Source organism: Canis aureus, chromosome 11 (assembly GCF_053574225.1).
Source record: "Canis aureus isolate CA01 chromosome 11, VMU_Caureus_v.1.0, whole genome shotgun sequence".
Lineage (NCBI taxonomy): Eukaryota > Metazoa > Chordata > Mammalia > Carnivora > Canidae > Canis > Canis aureus.
Window position 1 is genome coordinate 54483621 of NC_135621.1, and position 20465 is coordinate 54504085.

Sequence of the window (20465 nt, forward strand, 5' to 3'; positions counted from 1 at the left end):
TAAGTTGGCCTTCTAGAGGATGAAATACACATGGAACGCAGACAAGCTATTCCAACCGTGCCATCTTGGATCAATTGGTCCTTAGTCAGCCTGGTGTTTGATCATCAACAAATGAGCTAGACTAGCTGAGGTCACCCCAGATTAGAAAAACCATCCATCTAAGCCCAGTCCAAAGTGCAGAACTACAGAATTATGAGCTACGTTTTAGAGTTTGTATCACAGCAAAAACTGATAAAGTAGGTGGAAGTGCTTAAAAAAAGGGATAAAACAAAACTTTAAGCCAACTTAATTAAATAGAATATCTTTCTCTGAGTAAATAGGAATAGTAACCTTTAAAATGATAAAAAAAATAGATGATAACTATATAAGGCTAGAATGCACCAGGTATAGTTAGATTTGAATATCATGTTTCTCTCCTGTGCTTTTTATTATGATAGTCTTAGTTCCTTTTTAGAGAAGCAAGCAAGAATCTTGCTTTAATTACCATCAGAATTAACGTGTGAATGTTTTGAAGTCAAAATTTTAAAAGTTGGAATGCTGGAATACACCTAATTAAAATTATCTTCTGCTTCCAATACTATTCTAATATCTCCATAACATTTCTGTTCCTTACTCTCTGGAACAAATTGAATTGGGACACCAAGACAAAACTATACCTGGCTTTTCATTTTGGCTTTTCTTCATTGATGAATAGAGGGTTATGAAGTCAGAAATATAACCCCATTTCCTTCTAAGATTTCATTAAAGATAAGATATTAGAGAGATTGAAGGCTATTTTGCTGGCTTACCACATCATCTACTTCCAATCATCAGAAATGAAGGACAATAAAATAATGCAAAAGAACACAGGCCTTATCAACCACAGAGTCATTTAGAATTTTTGCAATTGCTCTTTGAGTCTAAATGATTATTGCTAAACTTTGTGAAACTGGGATGATTAAAAGATTATTTGGGGTTATATACGTGCAAAACCATAAATACTCAAGCAAGTGGAAACTGTAAGCACGTTAAGCTGAGAGAGGAAAAACTAGGAAGCTCAGAATTCAGAAATGCTAAGAACCATACAGTGTTTTCTTCATATTTCGGGATCTGCTAAAAGTTAAAAAACAACAAGATTAATTGTGGGCAGAGGAAGACTTCCCATCTGTCATTTGAATGTGAAAAGAAGTCACTTGAAATGCAAAGAGTGTTCTGTTTTATACAGTGACTAAAGGCAGGACTGATCTGAAATCCTCCAGTCATAGTAATCATCCTTATGTCCAGTTCAAACTGAGGGAGAAAATAGATGCTTTCTGTCTCTCCCCACTGAGGCCCCACGAAAATAAAAGCTAGCAGAACAAAAAGTGGGCTGTAAACTCTTAACAATGCAGAGCAAAAGTATGCAGTTAGCAAAATCAAGAGATTTCCAGAGAGGTTTTTAGTAGAATACTAGAAAGAGGCTTACTGAATAAAATAAGCCGAGAAAGGCTCCACTTAGGAGATGCGTCAGAGAGATAGAGGGGATAAAGAGTCAGTGAGAGCCAATCTGGAGATGATCTAGACGGATACTGCCAGAAAATAGATATAAACATCACACCAGTTGGCATTCCTCTACTCTGTGACAGTGTGGGGGCCTCAAAGAAGATTCCCTGAGGTCCGCAGCCCATTCGTGGCTTGTGGAATTTCCTCCCCTTGAGTGGGGGCAAAACTAACAGCAGCCATGATAGAATGCCACATCCAAGGTTAGATTATAAAAAGTCTGTGGCTCCCATCCCAGGTGAGCTCTCTCCCATTCTTCCCTGTTCTCTTTTTCTCTCAGATCATTTGGGGGAATCTGAGATCTCAGGATCTCAGAGTCCCTGGGGGAGATGAGCTGCTAGTATTTGTGAGGCAGCCTTGTGCCTACATGTGAGGAAACACGGCCTGTGTAAGCCACATGGTGAACTTCTAAGGGAACTTAAAAGTAGATTCCTACTCTCTTCTGGTCAAAGATTCAAATGAGACTGCAGGCTTGGTCAATAGTTAGACTCCAGTTTTATGAGACCTTGAGCCAAAGGCACCCAGATAAGTTTCACACAGATTCACCTAAGCCACAGAAATTGTGAGAGAAAAAAATGCTTATTATTTTAAGTTGTTAATTATGGTGATAACTTATTACACAGGAATAGAGTATGTATGTAAGTATGTATTTATTTATTTAGGGGAGGGATAGAGGGAGAGGGGGAATCTTAAGCAGCCACCATGCCCAGTGTGGAGCTTGATATGGAGCTCAGGGTCCTGAGATCAGGCCCTGAGCTAAAATCAAGAGTCAGACACAACTTCCTGAGCCACCCAGGCACCCCTACACAGGAATGGATGATTAATATAACCACCTAAAATATAGAACAAAAGGGCTTTTTTACCCCAAAGCAAAAACAAACTAACAAAGGAAGTTCCAGACCATTCTCTTGAAAGCACAGAAATGGTCTAAGAAAATGCCAAGGTCTTACTGTGGTTGTTCTCTTCATTCTGTTATTAGGAGGTCTGCTCAGTGTCTTCTATCTCCAAAGAAAAAGTCTGCCACTTACACACTCTGCCCAATTAACCTGAGTAGGCACTCCAGAACACTCAGTACTGACTGGTACTCAAGAGCAGAAAGCCCAGATAGGAGATGTCAGGGTGGGGAGAAGGGGAAGAAAGGTCTGATAGAACTGAAAGTATGATTTAATTGGGAATTTAGGATGATAATACAATAAAAGTAAGGAAAGCTATGCAAGAAAAAAAAAGAAAGAAAGAAAAATATTGAGGAAATCTTGGAAAAATGAAACCCTGGAAGACAAATCCAAACACGAAACAAATAAAATGTCCTAGCTTTCAGCAATTGATAGAATGGAAGGAAATCCATTTGACCTTGATTCTGGGAAAATCCCCCCTTGAGTAGTCCAGGTAATATGATATTGGACTCACAGGAAAATAAATGTAATCTTAACACATAACTGAGACTGGCATCTCATGCTATTTATGTAGTAATGGTAACCTAAATGTTGTTTATTGCTTTTCCATTTCAGACTCCTCATAGATAAAATATGGGAGATTTGGTTGTGGTTGCCAAACAGAATGTCAAAGTTAACATCCCTAGAAATACTATGAGATGGTGAGATGTGGAAAAATAGAAGGAAAGGAGAGGAAAACAGTGTCTTCATCGTACTAATGTGGATACTCAGAAGATATTGTCATAAACTAGCAGAATGAAATATGGAGAGGTATATATATTACTTAAAGTGAAAAAAATAACTAACCTATATAATATGAAATTCAGAAGAGAAGAAGAAAAGAAAAAGGAAGGGATTAAAGCCAGGAGTTAATCCTCAATTTTCATACTGGAAATTATATAGATATTGTATAATAGGGATAAGTAAACGAATGGAAATGTATTATTTTGAGATGTGAAGCTAATTACTGAAAGAATTATGAAAAGGTATCATCTCTGGGTAATAAGACTGGAGGTAGAGAGGGGATGGATGGGGGATTGTTGCCCTTTCTATATACTATCTTCTAAATCACATTGATTTGTTTTCATGTGCTTGTATTGCCTTAATGAAAATAATTTACCAATTATCCTCACTTGTTTTGCATACATGCAACAAAGCATAAAAGTGAATTTTGCCAGCATCCTGCTATTAGATTCCAAAATAGTGTAAAAGAGCAGGTTATAATTAATGTTATTTGCAATTTGAGGTACCGCCCATTTAAATATATTGTAGTTTCAAGTAACCCACACAGCAGGAAAAAATTCCTTTGACATTTCCTAGGCTTTGTCTAGATTTGTCTGTCATCAGGAATTCACTCCACTCCCCAAACTTCATTTAAGTCTTTGTGTCCAATTAGTGTTACATCAGCATGCTCTAATCTCTTCTTTTACTTATCAAGTTCTTTGTACTTGGTTCTCATTTTAAATTGCCTATGAAAATATCACAGCTTTTACAAGTTTAAACCTGGCAATGACTATCTTTTCAAAATATTATACAGATGGTCCTCGATTTATGATGGTTTGACTTATGAGTTTTTGCTTTGATGATGTTGCAAAAGTGATATGCACCCAGTAGAAACTGCATTTTGAATTTTGGTCTTTTCCTGGGGCAGTGATATGTGTTAGGATACTCTGTTGTGATGCTGGGCACCAGCAAGGGAGACACAGCTCCCAGCTGGCCATGCATTCCTGAGGGTCAACAACCCACACATTTGGTACCCACTCAACCATTCTGTTTTATATTTTCAGTACAGTATTCAATAAACTACATACAAAATCAATAATATATTATAAAATAGGCTTTGTGCTAGATGATTCTGACCAAGTCTAAGCTAGGTGTTCCGAGTACATTAAGGTAGGCTAGGCTAAGCTATCATATTTGGTAGGTTAGGTGTATTGAAAGCATTTTTGATCAAGGATATTTTCAACTTGTCAGGACATTCTGACAAACCCATTGTAAGCTGAGGAAGATTTGAACACTTTTCCCGGTTCCATCTGGTTTTCAGCAATAGTTAACATCTAAATCTATGACAAGCTTTTCTTGAAATACTGTCAAGGGTCTCCGGTGCAAACTCGATCTGTAATGGGTCTCATCTAGTCAGACTTCCTTACTGTTCTCCGAATATTTTCACCTGTTTATTACTCATCAAGGTTGGCTAGAGGTACCAAAGTCAGATAAAATACTTGGAAATGTGAATTTCTGGCTCTTGAAGATGGTCCAACTACTTGCACAATTCTGAGATGTGAGCAATATGACTGGCTCACCACAGGCAACAGTGGGAGAGGTTAGCCTTCTGTGCAGACAATAAGGGGTGCTTTGCTGTAGAGAAATTAAAAACAGTAATAAATCTGACTAAAAGTCAGCCTGCTTTTTTGTCATTACAATGTGTTAGCAATTCCAAATTATACAAGTAATAAATATTCCCCCAGAGAGGGGACCATTAGTGCTGCCTGTCCCCCCACCCCCCAGGTAAAACATAATAATCTAAAAATGATATTCTACTAATATCTAGAAAATGGTTTTACACCTGAAAATCTGTTACCTGATAGACAAAACTGTACTGTTTTGTACCCTTCTCCTTTTCATCAGAGAAACAACTACTGGAGCTTCCTTTCTGGACTAATGTAAATGTTACTAGTACAAATGGAAATGAGATTTGTGCCTTTATAAATCACATCTATATCTTTCTTCAAATAAATATGCATAAAATTAAAAAAAAAATCCAACAACCAGTGTTTTCAAATCGTCTCTTTACTCTGCCTAGGAAGGAAACTATTTCTTTTATTCCTTTATTATATATATCATTTTTATTCTCTACAAGTACCGATCAGTCCAGGAAAACTCAAGACTAGGCCAGACACAGTACTTATCTCAGCCCTGGAATATGTACTCTGTGTGATCATTAATTTATTTATTCAAAAACTGTTTACTGCCTGTCCACTTTGCATCAAGCACAGAGTGAGGTGCTAAGTATGCGCAGATTAACAAAGCACAGATTTTTTTTTAAAGATGTATTTATTTATTTATTCATGAGAGACACACAGAGAGAGTCAGACACCCAGACAGAGGGAGAAGCAGGTTCCCTGCTGAGCCTGATGTGGATTCATCCCAGGACCCCAGGGTCATGACTTGAGCTGAAGGCAGCCACTTAACTGACTGATACACCCAGGTGCCACAACTAAGCCCTTTATACATGTTTTTTTTTTTTTTTTCTCCTTTTCTAAATAAAGTTCCCAAACAATATACAATGGAAAGCCATCCTGACAAAGTACGTAAGACAACGAGTGAGGCAATTAAATAAAACAGGGACAACTTTAGTCACAAATGTAATTAAACCTGTGTCTGAAACCACAAGAAAAATTCTTAGTTTGGACAGTGGAAAGCCATCAGTTTACAACAGAAAAAGTATGTCATTTGGCTACTCTGTGATGGCTTATTTTCTATGATGTTATGATGGGTTGCCATGCTGACTTTTTCTAGAATTATTACTAATGGCCAGCTAATGCTCTGCATGGAAAAGTTGGGTTTAGGAATGTCACCACAAAACTTGAAAGAATCTTGATGAACCTTTTTCATTTCTGAAATCTGGGCATTAGAACCAGAGAACTTCTCTTTATTGAATACAGATATTTTCTATTTTCTTCTAAAAGAAATTGATATTTCTTTTGCATTCATGAACACAAGTACCTACACTATTCTGTAGCTGTGCACACAAGGGGAGAGCAGCTGTAGAAATAAACTTAGAGGTTTAGAAAATATGAAAATATGAAAATAAATTTCAAGTGTTCCACGGCCAAAGTTTTGTTGCTGAATTTTAAAAGCTGGGTTATATTTAGTAGAGATCTCATAATAGCTAGTACAATGGAGTATAGCAGATAGAGACTCCTCTTGTGGGTAGCCTGCCAGGCTTGCAAACTTTATAGTAGAATATATTTGTTCCCTAGATAGGTTTAGCCAAATTCAGGCCCATTTCGCTCTCTTTCTCTCTTTAAAGATTTTATTTATTTATTCACGAGACACACACACACACACACACACACAGAGAGAGAGAGAGAGAGAGAGAGAGAGAGAAACACAGGCAGAGGGAGAAGCAGGCTCCATGCAGGGAGCCTGACCTGGGACTCGATCCCAGGTCTCCAGGATCACCCCCTGGGCTGAAGGCGGCGCTAAACTGCTGAGCTTCCCCGGGCTGCTCTCATTTCTCTTATTTGAAATTCAGGTCATCATGTGTGAATATGCAGTGCCTAAAAGAGGGTCTAGCACATGGAAGAAAGAAAAAAAAAAAAAAGGAGGTTGAAGAGAAGGAAAGAGTGGTGGCTGGGTGGGGACAAGGGAACTAGCAACGAAATATGTGCCAGATGCTACACTAAAACCTGGCTTATGCAAGTATAGTTGATATTCCCAAAGAATCTGTCATCAAGATAATCATGATTTTAAAGTTTCTATTATTATTGGTTCATATTTTATTCCAACATTGTAGCAGATGGTACTGGGGCTTCCTCACTTCAGTATTTATTCCACGTAAAGATGAAGAGGACTCAGCTTCCCTTACGCCACTTAGCGGAGTCTCTAGATCCCACTAGACTGGGAAAATCTAGGACAAAAAGGGGCCAGGCCACCTATTAAATCTACAGACTGGATGATAACATCTATTTTAGAAAAAAGGCTTCCAGAGACTGTGAATAATTCCAGAGGCAGGGTGGTGTCTAGCACGTTGCCAACGCTCAGGACATGTAAAGTAATACAAGTGTGTTGCTTCAATATGCTAATTGTTATTAAAAAGGGACTAAAATATCTTCCCTCCTTTAAATTTGTTTCTGAGTTTCATTTATGTTGGTGGTGCTGTTAATAATAGACCACGCATCTGTGATGTACAAAGCTTTGTTATTGTTGAGTTTGGGCACTTTATAATTTATGGATGGATGGATTCACTAATAATGTAAATGTCTGAGAAATGGTTCTAGTTGTAAAACCCTAAATCAATAGGTACCTCACCTTCTCCTTAAAAATTAACTTGAAAGGTGTATTTTCTATGTTAGGTACACAAAAGATATTTGCTAATTTGTAATTTTAAGTAAAAACATTTATAGGGGACACGTACCATGGTCAATATATATATATACACACACACACATAAGTATACACTGCTATGTTTTATTTTGTTTAATTAACATTTAGAATGCTTACTGGAGAAACCATTGGTTAATACTGGTGTTATCTGTCTGCTAGAGATCCTCTATGAAGAGAATAGTTATGATGAGAAAACAGTGAAATCTGTTTAGCGAATGCTGTATCAAGGCGGATGAATTAGCTAAACCTTCTCTTGAGGTTCCAGCCTAATGATGTTAATATGTTTTTACTGTTGATAAATTTTCAGTGATGCCAACAGATAAGAATATCTAATAATAGTGGTTCTAGAAATTATGATAGAGTTTTAAATTTAATCTTGACATTAGTTTATTGAACAAAGCTTACTGTTTTATATTTATAATGAAAGGAAAAAACCAAGCACCATTAATTCCGTACACGTACATACAAACACTCACACACAATTATCCTTTGTTTTTTTTTTCATGCTTAATTTGCTTTCTCCTTCCCCTCAGTGAAAATTATTACTACATATAAAAGAGGAATAAATCAACAGGTGTAATGCAAATACTTGTGTATTCGAAAACCAGAAGTTCATATTATATAATGGCACAAATTATTTACAATACTGATAAAACTAAAACAAGAAAATAAGGCTAAATTCTTGCTACTTTGACATTAACCAATTGTTTAATAAAAATAAATTCCTTTGCCCTAGACTGAGACTAGAAACTAGAGAAGGTGGCAACCTCACCAGTGCTTCCTGAGAAAACACTCACTGAAATTACTGCCACATCTGAAGTCCTAGATACAAAGTCTTGTCATTCTATTTCTCCAATGCTAATAAAGATTATATCAAAAGAGATTATATCAAGAATCCCAAATCTAGTTTAGTCTAACTCACAGCTGGAAGCGCTTGATGTTTTTCATACCTGAGTTGAAAAAGGAGCATATGATGAATTTTTAAGCTCCTTAATCAAAACATTTATCAAGGACAGCTACAGAAATCATATTTGCAAGATTCAGCACCATATTCTGAATTGGCTTCTGTCTGAGAATAGCTGGGACACAGGAAATTTCTGGGCTATTCAGTCAACAATAATTTGAAGTCACTGTTATTGTTGTGGGTGGTGGTGGTGGTGTTGGTGGTAGGGTGTTGAGTAAAATACTGTAGAGTATACAGATTACTGGATAGTCTTTCGTTGTACAGTGTACAGCTTTCATGGCCCTCTCTCACGAACTGCCCATGACAGCTCTTCCCCTGAATGATTAAATTCATTCCCCATCCCACATGCTTGTTCTAGGGGAATGGTGCTGCCTCCCTGTGGAGAACATCTCACTCAAGAGAGAATTCTGCTTGGTACATGCCACATAATTGATGCTTTCATTTAGAAACATTAATTCAGAGCTCTTTCTTTCTTTCTTTCTTTCTTTCTTTCTTTCATTCATTCTTTCTTTCTCTTTTTTTTTTTTCCCCTATCAGAGCTATTTCTTCAAGGGCAGAGAAAATAGCTTTACAGGTAAGAAAGATGCCTTAATTTATATTTTGTACCTGAGAAATGCTTTCCACACGGAAGCACCATGTGTGTAAAGGTTACATGTGTTAAGACACTTTCTATTTCTTTATATTTTAGGATGAACCATATGAAATTTCTGGGCTTTTTGGATAATAAAATATTGTCAAGTAGCAGTAATTCTATATAGCGCATATAATTGACTCCTTTAATCTTCACACTAAGTTTATGAAGCCATAATCCCCATTTTATAGGTGGCCAACAGGTATTAAGGGGCTAAATAACTTACCCAGGGTCACAACCAGCATGTGGGGAAAGGAAGGCTGAGATTTAGGTAGGCATTCTGGCTTCCAGAATTGATGCCCTTGACCACTATGCGACACTGCCCCCTAACATCTAACACTGGTATTGCCTCTTCAGACGGTCCCTTGCCACTTTGCAGAATCAGACTGGGAGAGACTGCGCAGTGTATGAAGGAGGGAAGTAGGAAGGTGAAGAAAGGAAAGGGCTTTCCCTGCCGAGGTGTAGGGGAGCTGACAATACTGACTCCATCTTCAGCACTCTATCTTGTTCATACCTGCTCACTCCCCTGGGGCCATACGTTCCAGGACCTCTTGGAAATTAATTTGCATACCTTACAAATGCCCACCAAGGCCAGAATGGAGGAAGGTTTGCTTTGACCCTCCATAAATGTGTTAAAGATAACATGATCTCTCCCTTTCCTGACACGCAGGTGGTGCCAGAAGATCTAATTAGATGTAAGGTGTCAATTAGATACATGCAAGTCCTTTGAGGTATATGCAAATTATGTGATCTTACTACAAGGCCCTACTGCATGTCCTTGCACTACAAAATTGTCCTTGCAGTAAAAAAGGTCCAGAGTTTGTGGAGAATGACTGTGCAGCTGGTTCATCCTCCAACAGATCCCCTGTTAGTTATCCTGAATACAACTCTGTGATAATGGTATGGAGTGGGCCTGCTCTGGTTTTCAGTCTTTAAGAGCCTTCTCAGTTTGGGAGATACTTGTCTCTCCCCCATCTTCTAACCAGAGGACACAGATATGAGAAATGCATGACTTCTAGAGGTTACTGTGAATAGTTAACCAGAAGGTGAGGTGAGGGAAGGGTAAGGAGGAGAGTGGAGATAAACCTTCTAGTAAGGCAACAAAGAGGATGGCTGTGAAGGATAGATCCTGATGGCCATCCCAAGGAAGCTACCTTTTATCCTAAGTAGCTCAAATGTATTAAAGATGGTAATATGATGACTGGATTTCAGTTTTTGCAGTCAAATGCTCTACCACTGAGCTATACCCCCTGGATTTCAGTTTTTGAAAGAGCAAACTGGCTCTTGTATGGCGATCATATGGAGCTAGTTAAGAATATGAGAAAAAAGAAGTAATAGGATTCTGAATGGAGGCCATATTTAAGGGCAGAAGACCAGACACCTCAAAATACCCTGAAAAGAAACTGGCTGCATAGCCTTGGGTAAGTTATGTAGTTTCTCAACTTTCTCACATATAGAATATAATACCAAGCCATACTTTCTGAATTTTCATCTCTTCCTCATAGACATTTATACCCTAGAATTTGATTATACTTCTTTTTAGAAAATATTTATTTATTTGTTTGTTTAGAGAGAGAGAGAGAGTGCATGCACGTATTCACGAGCTTGAGCAGGGGGAGGAGTGGATGGAGAAAAAAGAATCTCAAGCAGACTCCGAGCCAGTGTTAAGAGCCCAATGTAGGTGGTTCCAATGACCCTGAGAGCAGCACCAGAGCTGAAACCAAGAGTCCTATGCTCAACACAGGAGCCCCTGATTATACTTCTGATTTAATTAACAAGATGTTTATTAGTCTCATGTCCATAGGACCACATATGGCAAGTAGGCACAATTCTTTTTTGGTTCTGACCTTGAATTGTCACACTCCTACAGAACCTTTGGGTCAGAGCCTGTTCTCTTGGACATGGCCAGGCTCCTGAGTTGGAGGTGATGACTCTTTGTGACTCTGAGTGAGGTAAGGAGTGGTGTTCAAAAGGAGGGTTTGCTTTATAGGTGGCTTGAGCCAGACCTCTTCCTGAATCTGGGGCCTGGTGCACCCAAGTTTTTCTCACCCCAAGACTTCTCTGCCAGCCTAGAGAACTCCTAAGATCCCAAGAGATGGGGCTCCCTCTGGAAAGAGTGGTCTTGGCAGCAGTGCCTGTGGCCTGATTCTATCATCCTCTAAGCTGCCTGGATGCTCTGCCTATCCCAGCCTATCCTCTCCCTGTTCCTCCCTGAGGGCCTGCACTTACTGCATCCATATACCCGAAGCCACACTGCAAACAGTTGGCTTTCCAACTGTACTTTGCTTGCCTTCCTAGGAGCCCCACAATGCACCCACCTGGACTAGGCCTTGGCCTGAGCCTGAGGGCATCCCTTATTAAAGAAAAAAAGAAAAAAAAAAAAAAAGAAAAGATAAATCTTCATGTCACTTTTGTTCTAGTTTCCTAAAACAGCAGCTAGTTGCCACTAGCACTATCCACACAGGTATGATCCTGCTTGATCTAAAAATAAGTCTGAATTTTAATATGCCAGTGTTCTCTTATAATTGGTGCCTATATCACTAATAATCTATGCATATCTATTCAAAAAGGATTGCTATTTAATGCCCACGCATCCCCAATACAAACATCCCTTCTCTTTTTCCTTTTTCATATAAGTGCTATCATTCCATGTATGATATTTGTTCTAACACTTATGTTCATCTTTAACTAAAATGTAAGCTTTGTGCAGAAAAGTCTAATTTTGTTCAATGCTATATTTCCAGTCTGTAGAACACTGCCTGGTAATGTAAATAAATACTCGGCAAACATGTGTTAAGTGAATAGATGGATAGATGGATGGATGGATCGGTAGACAGATATCTTTATCTAGAAAGAGCTATGTCTGAAGATGTCTCAAAACCAAGGTTACATCCACCAATAGGACACCATTTTACCTAGTGAAAGTTCCAGATCCTAAAGAAAATGCACCAAGCAGAAGATTTTTCTTAAAATAAATTCCTTAAAACGTATATATCCTGGCACTTTTGCTCACCAACAATCAGAAGGAACAATATCCAAGCAGCGGTTGCTTATCTACATTTAAAATCACAATGAATTACACTTTTCTTACCTGGCACCATTAGTTTCAGGAGAATATGCCTTTGTGTGTATTTTTAAATCTACACCCAAGTGTTTTTCTTTCCAATAGGCACTGAAATCTGCTGTAAAAATGTACATTAATTTACGTGAATTCAGCAGAATGACTGGACTAGCAAAAATAAAATTAATTATTCATGTCACCAGTATTTTTAAAATGCAGAGTAGTTATCAGGAACACACATAATTATAAGTAATGCTGTTATTTTTTTTACAATGAAGCCACAGCTGAGGTTAATTAATATTTTTAATAAAAAATAAAATTTTGCTTTTGAAGTTAATGTATTTTGTTAGTTTTAAATATTTTTCATGGAAATATGTGTACACTCTGCTTACATTTTTCAAACAAACAGTATTAATTTTTCATGGGCATTTCCAATGCTGCCAGGAAACAACAGCAGCATCCAACATACTCAAATACTCTTTTCTTGCTTGAACACTAATTGGGCTTCTTTTTGCAACATTCCATAGGAATCAGATGTTATTTAGTAGGACACTGCATATGTGAAATACATAGGTCTCTCACAACCTATCAATGCTTTTAAATCCTCAACAGTTCCTTTTCTTGGGTTTGTCATGCCCACTCTGAAAAAAGTCTAACTAGAACCACAGAATTGTTTCAATATATTTCACTCATGTTTCCTAATTCTGCCCTACTCTGTAATTTCTTACTAGGAGTTGCAAACTATAGTCCCTCCAGACAAAAAACAAAATCTCTCAAAGCCTTATTCGTTCTCTTTTCTCAAGATATTTGAAATAAGATAAAGAAGATGAACAAGGCTATGGATTCTTAAAACCAGGTAAGGATACCAGAGTCAGTTATTACTCTGAATGCAAAGGACAAGGCTTCATCATTTATTATTCTTATGAAGTGTGATTTTTTTTTTTTTTGCAAAAATATATTTTGTGTATGCTGTAAGAGAAAAGTTTAATATGTAGACCAAAATGGAATGCTTTGGAAAGTCAAAAAGGGATACTATTAACAATTACATTGGTACACCAGGGGTACACAAGAACTGCACAGGCCAACCAAGATGAATGGCCATCCTTTGTAAAAGTCAAGAGTGAAATCTATTCTTTGAAATAATCATCTGAAGACATAATTAAGAGCATCACCACTATTATCAATGAAATTTTAGAGCTGAATGCAATTCAAGAGATTCTTAGTTAACCCACTTAGAGAGGTAGTAAAGCCAAGGTGTAGCCACAGTAACCAAACTATCCAAGCTACACAACAAGGTAGGTGGTTGTGTATAAAGTAGAAACCTTGTCTCGTGACTTATATGTTATTTCCATTCTCCTATACTGTAAGTAAAAGGCATTTCTGTGGATCCATATGATGCTCTACAGTGTGCATATAGCTTGTTAAAATAGTCTTGAAGAAAAGAACCAAAAGATTGCAAAAGGCAATATAAAAATTAAAACAGAATAAATGTTACACTTTTGATCTTAGAAGGAACAGCACAGCTGCACTTTCCTTTCTTTACAGACTATAACCACAGGAAGTGAACCTTGCCCTTTGCAAGGAGGGTTACTTTTACTCATTTGTGTAGAGCTACATTTACATTATAAGACATTGGCAGATTATTCAGAAGAGGGAACGCCTAAAAGCTGGAAATCTTGCATGGCCCTCCTGTCCCTCATCCCAAGAAGCTCTTGGTATCCCGAGAAATTTCACTAGCAATTATTTGCAAATATTTGCTTTCTGAGAACAGCCTTAGAGAAAGCTTCTCACTCTCTCTTTTTTATGATCTCAAACAGTAGTGTGCATTTTAATGTACATTTGCCTGGCTTGGAAAGTTTCTCTTTAAGATGAGCAGGTCTTATGGAAACATTTAGATATTAAATATTCTAAGTAAAACAAATCTTATGAAATTTAAGTAATGCACATAAAAAGTATAATTTTAAAAGTATCATTAATATTGTTATATTCACATTTTAAAAAGCCATTTAATCAGGAGAGTTGGTAAATTACCTTATTTCATATATAAATCAAGTCTTTCTATTTTTTTAAAGAATTTATTTATTTATTCATGAGAGACATGGAGAGACAGAGGCAGAGACACAGGCAGAGGGAGAAGCAGGCTCTGTACACGGAGCCCAACGTGGGACTTGGTCCCAGGACTCCAGGATCATGACCTGGGCCCAAAGAAGGCGCTCAACCGCTGAGCCAACCGGGTGTCCCAATGTCTTCTAAAGTAAACATCAGTCTCAAATTTGATCATCAGTCAGAAGAAAAACATTTTTAAAAAGCATATTTACTTTTAAGTAGGAAAGTAAACAGAATTCTATGGGACATTTTAATGAATATTCTTTTATAAAAATTCTCTGACCCTGTAACAAACGAAAATACATTTCTTGCCTGTCACTTGCCCTGCATTCAGGATGGCTGAACAAACCTCATCTCATCTATCTGAAATGAATCCAATATAATTTTGCTTGATCAAAAATCTGTTTCCAGAGTTCTAAAACATGCAATCACCCCAAGGTATATTGTCATTGTAGCTTAAGTGGCTCAGTGTTATCACTGAGGAAAATATACTTTGATTGAGAAAACAGCCCAGTATGGCTTTTGAAAAATAAAATGACCCTTCTTCATATACAATTGAGTAAGGCAGTTGGTAAAAACAGGCAGATACAGCCATAGAGACAGGGTTTAAAGGAAGATGCTTCATCTAATCTGCAAAAATGGGTCAAAGGTTTCTGTCCTGGAATTAGTATTGCAAATCACTCTCTTATTTAAACTTCTAAAACTGACAATTCTAACTGTTTAAATTCTAGGAATATCAGTGATCTCTTCATAGTTGAAGGGCAATTTAAAAATCAATTGTGAGGTAAAGAGAATTTGCAACAAATTACTCTGTTATTCAAAAATAAATAACTTGCTTTCTTCCTTAGTAGTTTTTTCCATATATGCATGCTTTATTACCTGAATAAACATACATATCATTATAACATATAATTTTAAAACCTGTTGGTCCAACCTGAAAATACTGTTGCCACAATGGACTATTTGTGGCATATTAATCCAAATTATTTAATTGCTGTTATTTGTTAAAATCTAAAGATTAAAAATATCTATTTTTTAATGAACCCAGTAATCTTTTATTTAAGTCAATATCTTCTCAAATGAACCAAATAATCACTAATTGATTAGATCATTTACTTTCATAAACCACTGCTGTCTTTAAACATGTAATAGCTTATAATAAAAGAGACTCTTTTCATTGGAAATTAATGGGTAGTTAACTGTTTTCCTTTTGTATTAATTAATACTATAAAATGCATAACTTTATTTTTTCCTTTCTAGGTATTGAGCTTGCAAATGCAATAGCTATTTTGCACGTCTTCTCAAAAAACAGAATTTCTTAACATGTACCAGTTACTAACTGATAAAATATATTCTAGGAAAAGTTGTTAAGTCTTTCTTTATTTTGGCATACATTTGGTTTACCTAGGAGCTTAGACAATTATAATAACAATAAGATGAAATAAGGCTACTAAGAAAAATCTCTGATTATTTCAAATATTATTTCCAGGAACATTTCTAATTCTGACTGTCCTACAATGTCCTCTTATGAATTATCTCATATAAAAGAAATAGTCTATCAATCACTTTATTTTTCATTTTCTTATATCAAATTCAGCTTAAATAAACAATAAAGCAACAGCCATAATAATAAATCATTAATGGTATAGTAGTGAAGAATATCAAATGGAGTTGACAGATATGCCTAAATCTGTCTAAAGTTTTAAATTCACAAGTCTTTATCCAGGGGACTAATTGTTATTATTAACCATCTTAGAAGCCAAAGATAGAGAAATTCAACAGAAAGATTATACTATGAGCTCACATACCCACTAAAATGTATGTCGCATAAGGACAAGGGTATTTGTTCATTGTTCATTCTCCAGTGCCTAGGACAGTGTATGGCACAGATAGAATGATCAACAAATATAATATTAATGAACACCTGGTGAGACAGCTCATTTTACTTTGTGGCCAAATGCAAATCAAAAATAAAGAGGGTGGCGGATAGAGAGAGAGAAAGGAAGGAAGGAAGGAAGGAAGGAAGGAAGGAAGGAAGGAAGGAAGGATGGAAGGAAGAGGGGAAAGAAAGAAAGAGAGAAAGGAAGTAAGGAGGAAGGAAAAAAGAATAGTGCATATAGGCACATAGTATATAAATACTACATTTATGAATTTATAGATCATCTCTGTAGAGTTTTCATCATCTCTCTTCTCCTAAGATATTTTTTCTCCCTTTCTATTCTGTTCTTCCCACTCCTTCATATTGAAAGTAAGAATCAGAATCTGTTTTCTTCTTTCTCTGGTAAACATATGTTAATTAGTAGACACGGTACTGATGGGAACAAATTCACCTTATTCTACTCTTTCTGAATTTGACAGTTAGGTCTGTCTCAAACACTTGAAATAAAAGAAATGTAAAAATAATTGTTGTCATTCTTGTTTCTTTAGAAGGCAGTTTTCTAGAAAAGTTAGGATCATGTATTTGGAAAAGCTTTATATGGCATCTACTAGGTACATTCATTCACTATTAAAAACAAAAGGAAACAATCAATCTAGACCAAGGAGAGCACACAATTCTGAAAGACAACACAACAGAATATATACAAAGGCTATAAATGTCTTTAGGGATCTAGTAGCATTTAACAGCATATCGGCATTTTAATAGCATTCTCTGAGGCAGAGAGGGTTTTTTCTTTCTTATTCTTTACTGATGCAATGCCAGGGCCTGATACACACCAGGCGATTACTAAGTATACCTTGACTGAATTAATATGATTCTAAGTTATAAAAGTTCGGGATTTAAAAATTATATTTTTCAAGAATTTTAGATGTAAAACATAAACCCATTGAAGTGAATTCTCGGTGAGGGCAGTTAATCACATATAATACAAAACATGTTAGCACAAGACAGTTTTTAAGTATCATATTTTAGGTCTTTATCTTCAGATAAACTAATGGTGCATTTTTCTTATAGAGCAAGGGCAGGTATAGTGATTATTTTGAATTAAGTTACCAAGGAACAGCCAGATCAAGAACACCACGATGCCCCTTTGCCTTCATAAAGCAGAAAATAAATCTCCCATATTAAAGGTGTCTTCCCTGTACCATGAGGTAAAGAGACATCCATATCACCAGACATTGGAAATGCAGAGCCAAGAAGGCTCTATAAACAAACCTTGTTGCATTTACTAATTTATTACCCCAGCCCAAATCCTATTTAGAATTCCTTAGTAATTGAAGCTTCCAAACCTAAGTTTTCTTGCTCTGTAAATCTCTTACAGATATGTTTCTTTGTCTAAGAAAAAAGTATAAAAGCTCACTGTCTTGGTCATTTCTTAGAGCCTCATTTTCATGATTGAGACTGTGTACATGTAATCAAACTTTGTTTTTTTTTTCCCTCCTGTTAATCTGCCTCATATCAATTTCATTCTTAGACCAACCACAAGAAACTTGAAGTGTAGAATAAAAACTTTCCCCCTCAACAACAGTAAACAATAGCCCTATCATTCACCATGAGAACCACATACCTATCAATTCAAAATTCTGAGGGCCTTAAAGTACAGTAGAAATTTGTATGCAATTTTTCTTCAAATTCGTTTTGTCTTATTTTGATGATGTGCGGAGCCTGAACAAATAAGGCCTTCCAAATACTTCACTAAGTTATTTGTTTATTTAACTTAAAAAGTGAAAACCCTGTGTAATTAGCAGCAGTCCCCTCGGCTTGGGCTAGACTAAGGTTATTCATCAAGACTACCAGCTAGCAGCTAACACCCAATACAAAGCAGCAAATCTCAAATCAACAGTGTACACACATTTCACATTCAAACTGCTACTAAGCAAGACTCAAAGAAAGCCACAGTCCCTGAGATCAGAAACAATCCAATTTTGGAAAAGACACATATGCGGAAACGCCCATTTTCACAACCACAGTTCCAAAACAAAGGAATGAAAGCCACATACTCACCTGGCTAATGGGTTCTTTTGTAGGGGGCTTTCCTCTTCTGGCTGTGCTAGTAGCTAGGGTTGTGGTGGTCTCCATAATTGATGTGGACATCTCTGACTGCATGGCAGTGGCTGTCGACTCAGTTGTCATTGAGGAAGGCACTTCACCAACAAGTCTCACATTTCCCACTATGATGATGTTGGCATCATTTTCGGCTGCCATATTCAGAACTTTCAAGCCATTGTAGTAAAGCCCAGAGAGCTGGCCCTGGAAGGGCTGGCCCTGCTCTTTCCCGCCAATTATTATGGTTGCTTGGCTATTGAAGATTGTGAGCTGACGCCCTGTAAAAATAATATTACATACATGCAAAAATGTTGATTGTGAACTCTACATTCTACAAAGGATGATAAAACAGATCTTTCATGGGGTGGATAATGAGAGCAATAAACTATAAGAGAGGCATTTGACTCATAATTCATTGCTTATAAATGAGGTGTCCATGAAATGCATAATCATTGGCAAATACTTGTAAATTCTCAAATTATTGTAAATGTAGTGCTTTTGCTAAAAGACCAATCAAAGATACGTATTATAAATCAGTTTTTAGTGGATCCCTTTTACCTCACCATCTTATACTGTTGGTCTCCTAAATCTGAATTGTTGAATTTAAAAAATGTGAGATACTAACATTTCAAGTATTTGTCATTCTACAATTACCACTGGCAGAAACTAATCTAGAGCAGCTAAATCTAATTTTAAATTTATGATAAAAATTTCATAGTTCACGTAATGGCCACATGTATCTATATGCTATTCTTTAAAAACGTTTATTTTTTGAAGGCATAGTCCATTGTTATTTGAATTATTCTATTTTTCCGGCAATCACACTGAAAAGAAATGCATGGTTTACACTGAGCATGTCAGAGACAAAAAAAAATCCAAAAATATTTTTTCTGATTGGCTTTCAGCAAGTCTATTAAAACAAAACAAAATGAAAAAAAAAATAGCTTCAGATGTAAAAAGCGGCTTCAGGAATGATACACAAACCGATGGAGAAATTATGGCACATTTCCATCAAACAGCAATCCTCAGCAACAGTACCAATATCATCAAATTGAGTATCCAGTTTTAGCAGATTGCTCTCTGCTCATAAAAAGCATGCACACAACTTTAAGTTCAGTTTTAATTAGGGCTTGTTCTCAAATGCTCTTAGAAGGTTGCAAACGTTAAAGGGACTTCATTTTGACTGGCAATCCATATTGCCCACTATTTAAGATGCCTAGAGTTTAAACCAAGAGTTTTGTTTTGTTTTGTTTTGTTTTGTTTTCAGGACCATAATAAAGATATCAGAACTACATATATTTTAGTTAATAATTTAGAGGCTGGAACATGTAATATAATCTATGAATGATTTATCATTTTGGGTTAATGCTTGCTGTGAGTACCTTCATAGATTGAGTTAGTGGATTATATTTAACAGTCCCTTTAACCTTAAGTTAACAGGGTAAGATTATTAAACAGCTGGTACGTCTAAAAATGTATAGAAATTATTATACAAGGTATGCAAATATTACTATCTACATTTTACTGTTTTAAATTTGTTTTTAATTTAGTTTTACGGAAAATTTATTTTTTATGTTTATTAGTGTTACAATGAAGTACTACTTGGTTATGTTCAAATTATTTTTTTATTTGAAGTTTTAATCAATGTTTTTTACCTTTGTCGAGTAGCCATTCATCAACTACTCGACCAAGTCGATATGGAATTCGCTGTCTAGCAATCGCCAGGCGCTCGTTATCATTGTTTCCTTTAAAGTTTAAAGAGACATTTCATTGGTTAAAATCTGTAAGGTCAAAGGTTAAAAGTTAATACTTAAAGCTTGAGCTATACAGTTGCCACATGATTTTTTGAAATTTGGAATTTTAAAAAGTTCTACCTAGAACATTTCATGTTTCAGACTTGTCATTCATTCATTTATTTTATTTTAGCAAACAAAATTATTCCTATGTTAATTGAAAATTAGAAATCTGCATTTGAGCTAGGTTATTAAACTTATGTTATAGACAGACCCGAACAACCAATTTAAACAGCATATAATAGCTTTACAAAAAAATGACCATTGATCTCAGGGTTTTGTCTTTTTGATGTTTCTTATTAACTAGTTAAACATGTTCAGGTGAAACAGGTTTAAGTTTACAAAATACATTCAACCTCTTATTCC

General features: G+C 36.2%; 1 protein-coding gene across 26 annotated transcripts in view; it reads right to left on the reverse strand.

The window, feature by feature from the left end:
• NRXN1 (neurexin 1) overlaps nt 1-20465 on the reverse strand; it is a 1110252-nt gene that overhangs the window by 110577 nt on the left and 979210 nt on the right. For 16 of the 26 annotated variants that reach the window (XM_077915348.1, XM_077915346.1, XM_077915347.1 and 13 more), the window contains 2 exons: nt 19962-20051; nt 18265-18584 (listed from right to left, as the gene is read on the reverse strand). In XM_077915348.1, the coding sequence (XP_077771474.1) occupies nt 18265-18584; nt 19962-20051 (410 nt within the window). The remainder of the gene's footprint in view (nt 1-18264; nt 18585-19961; nt 20052-20465) is intronic. The other 10 variants (XM_077915359.1, XM_077915358.1, XM_077915361.1 and 7 more) reach the window with 1 other exon arrangement.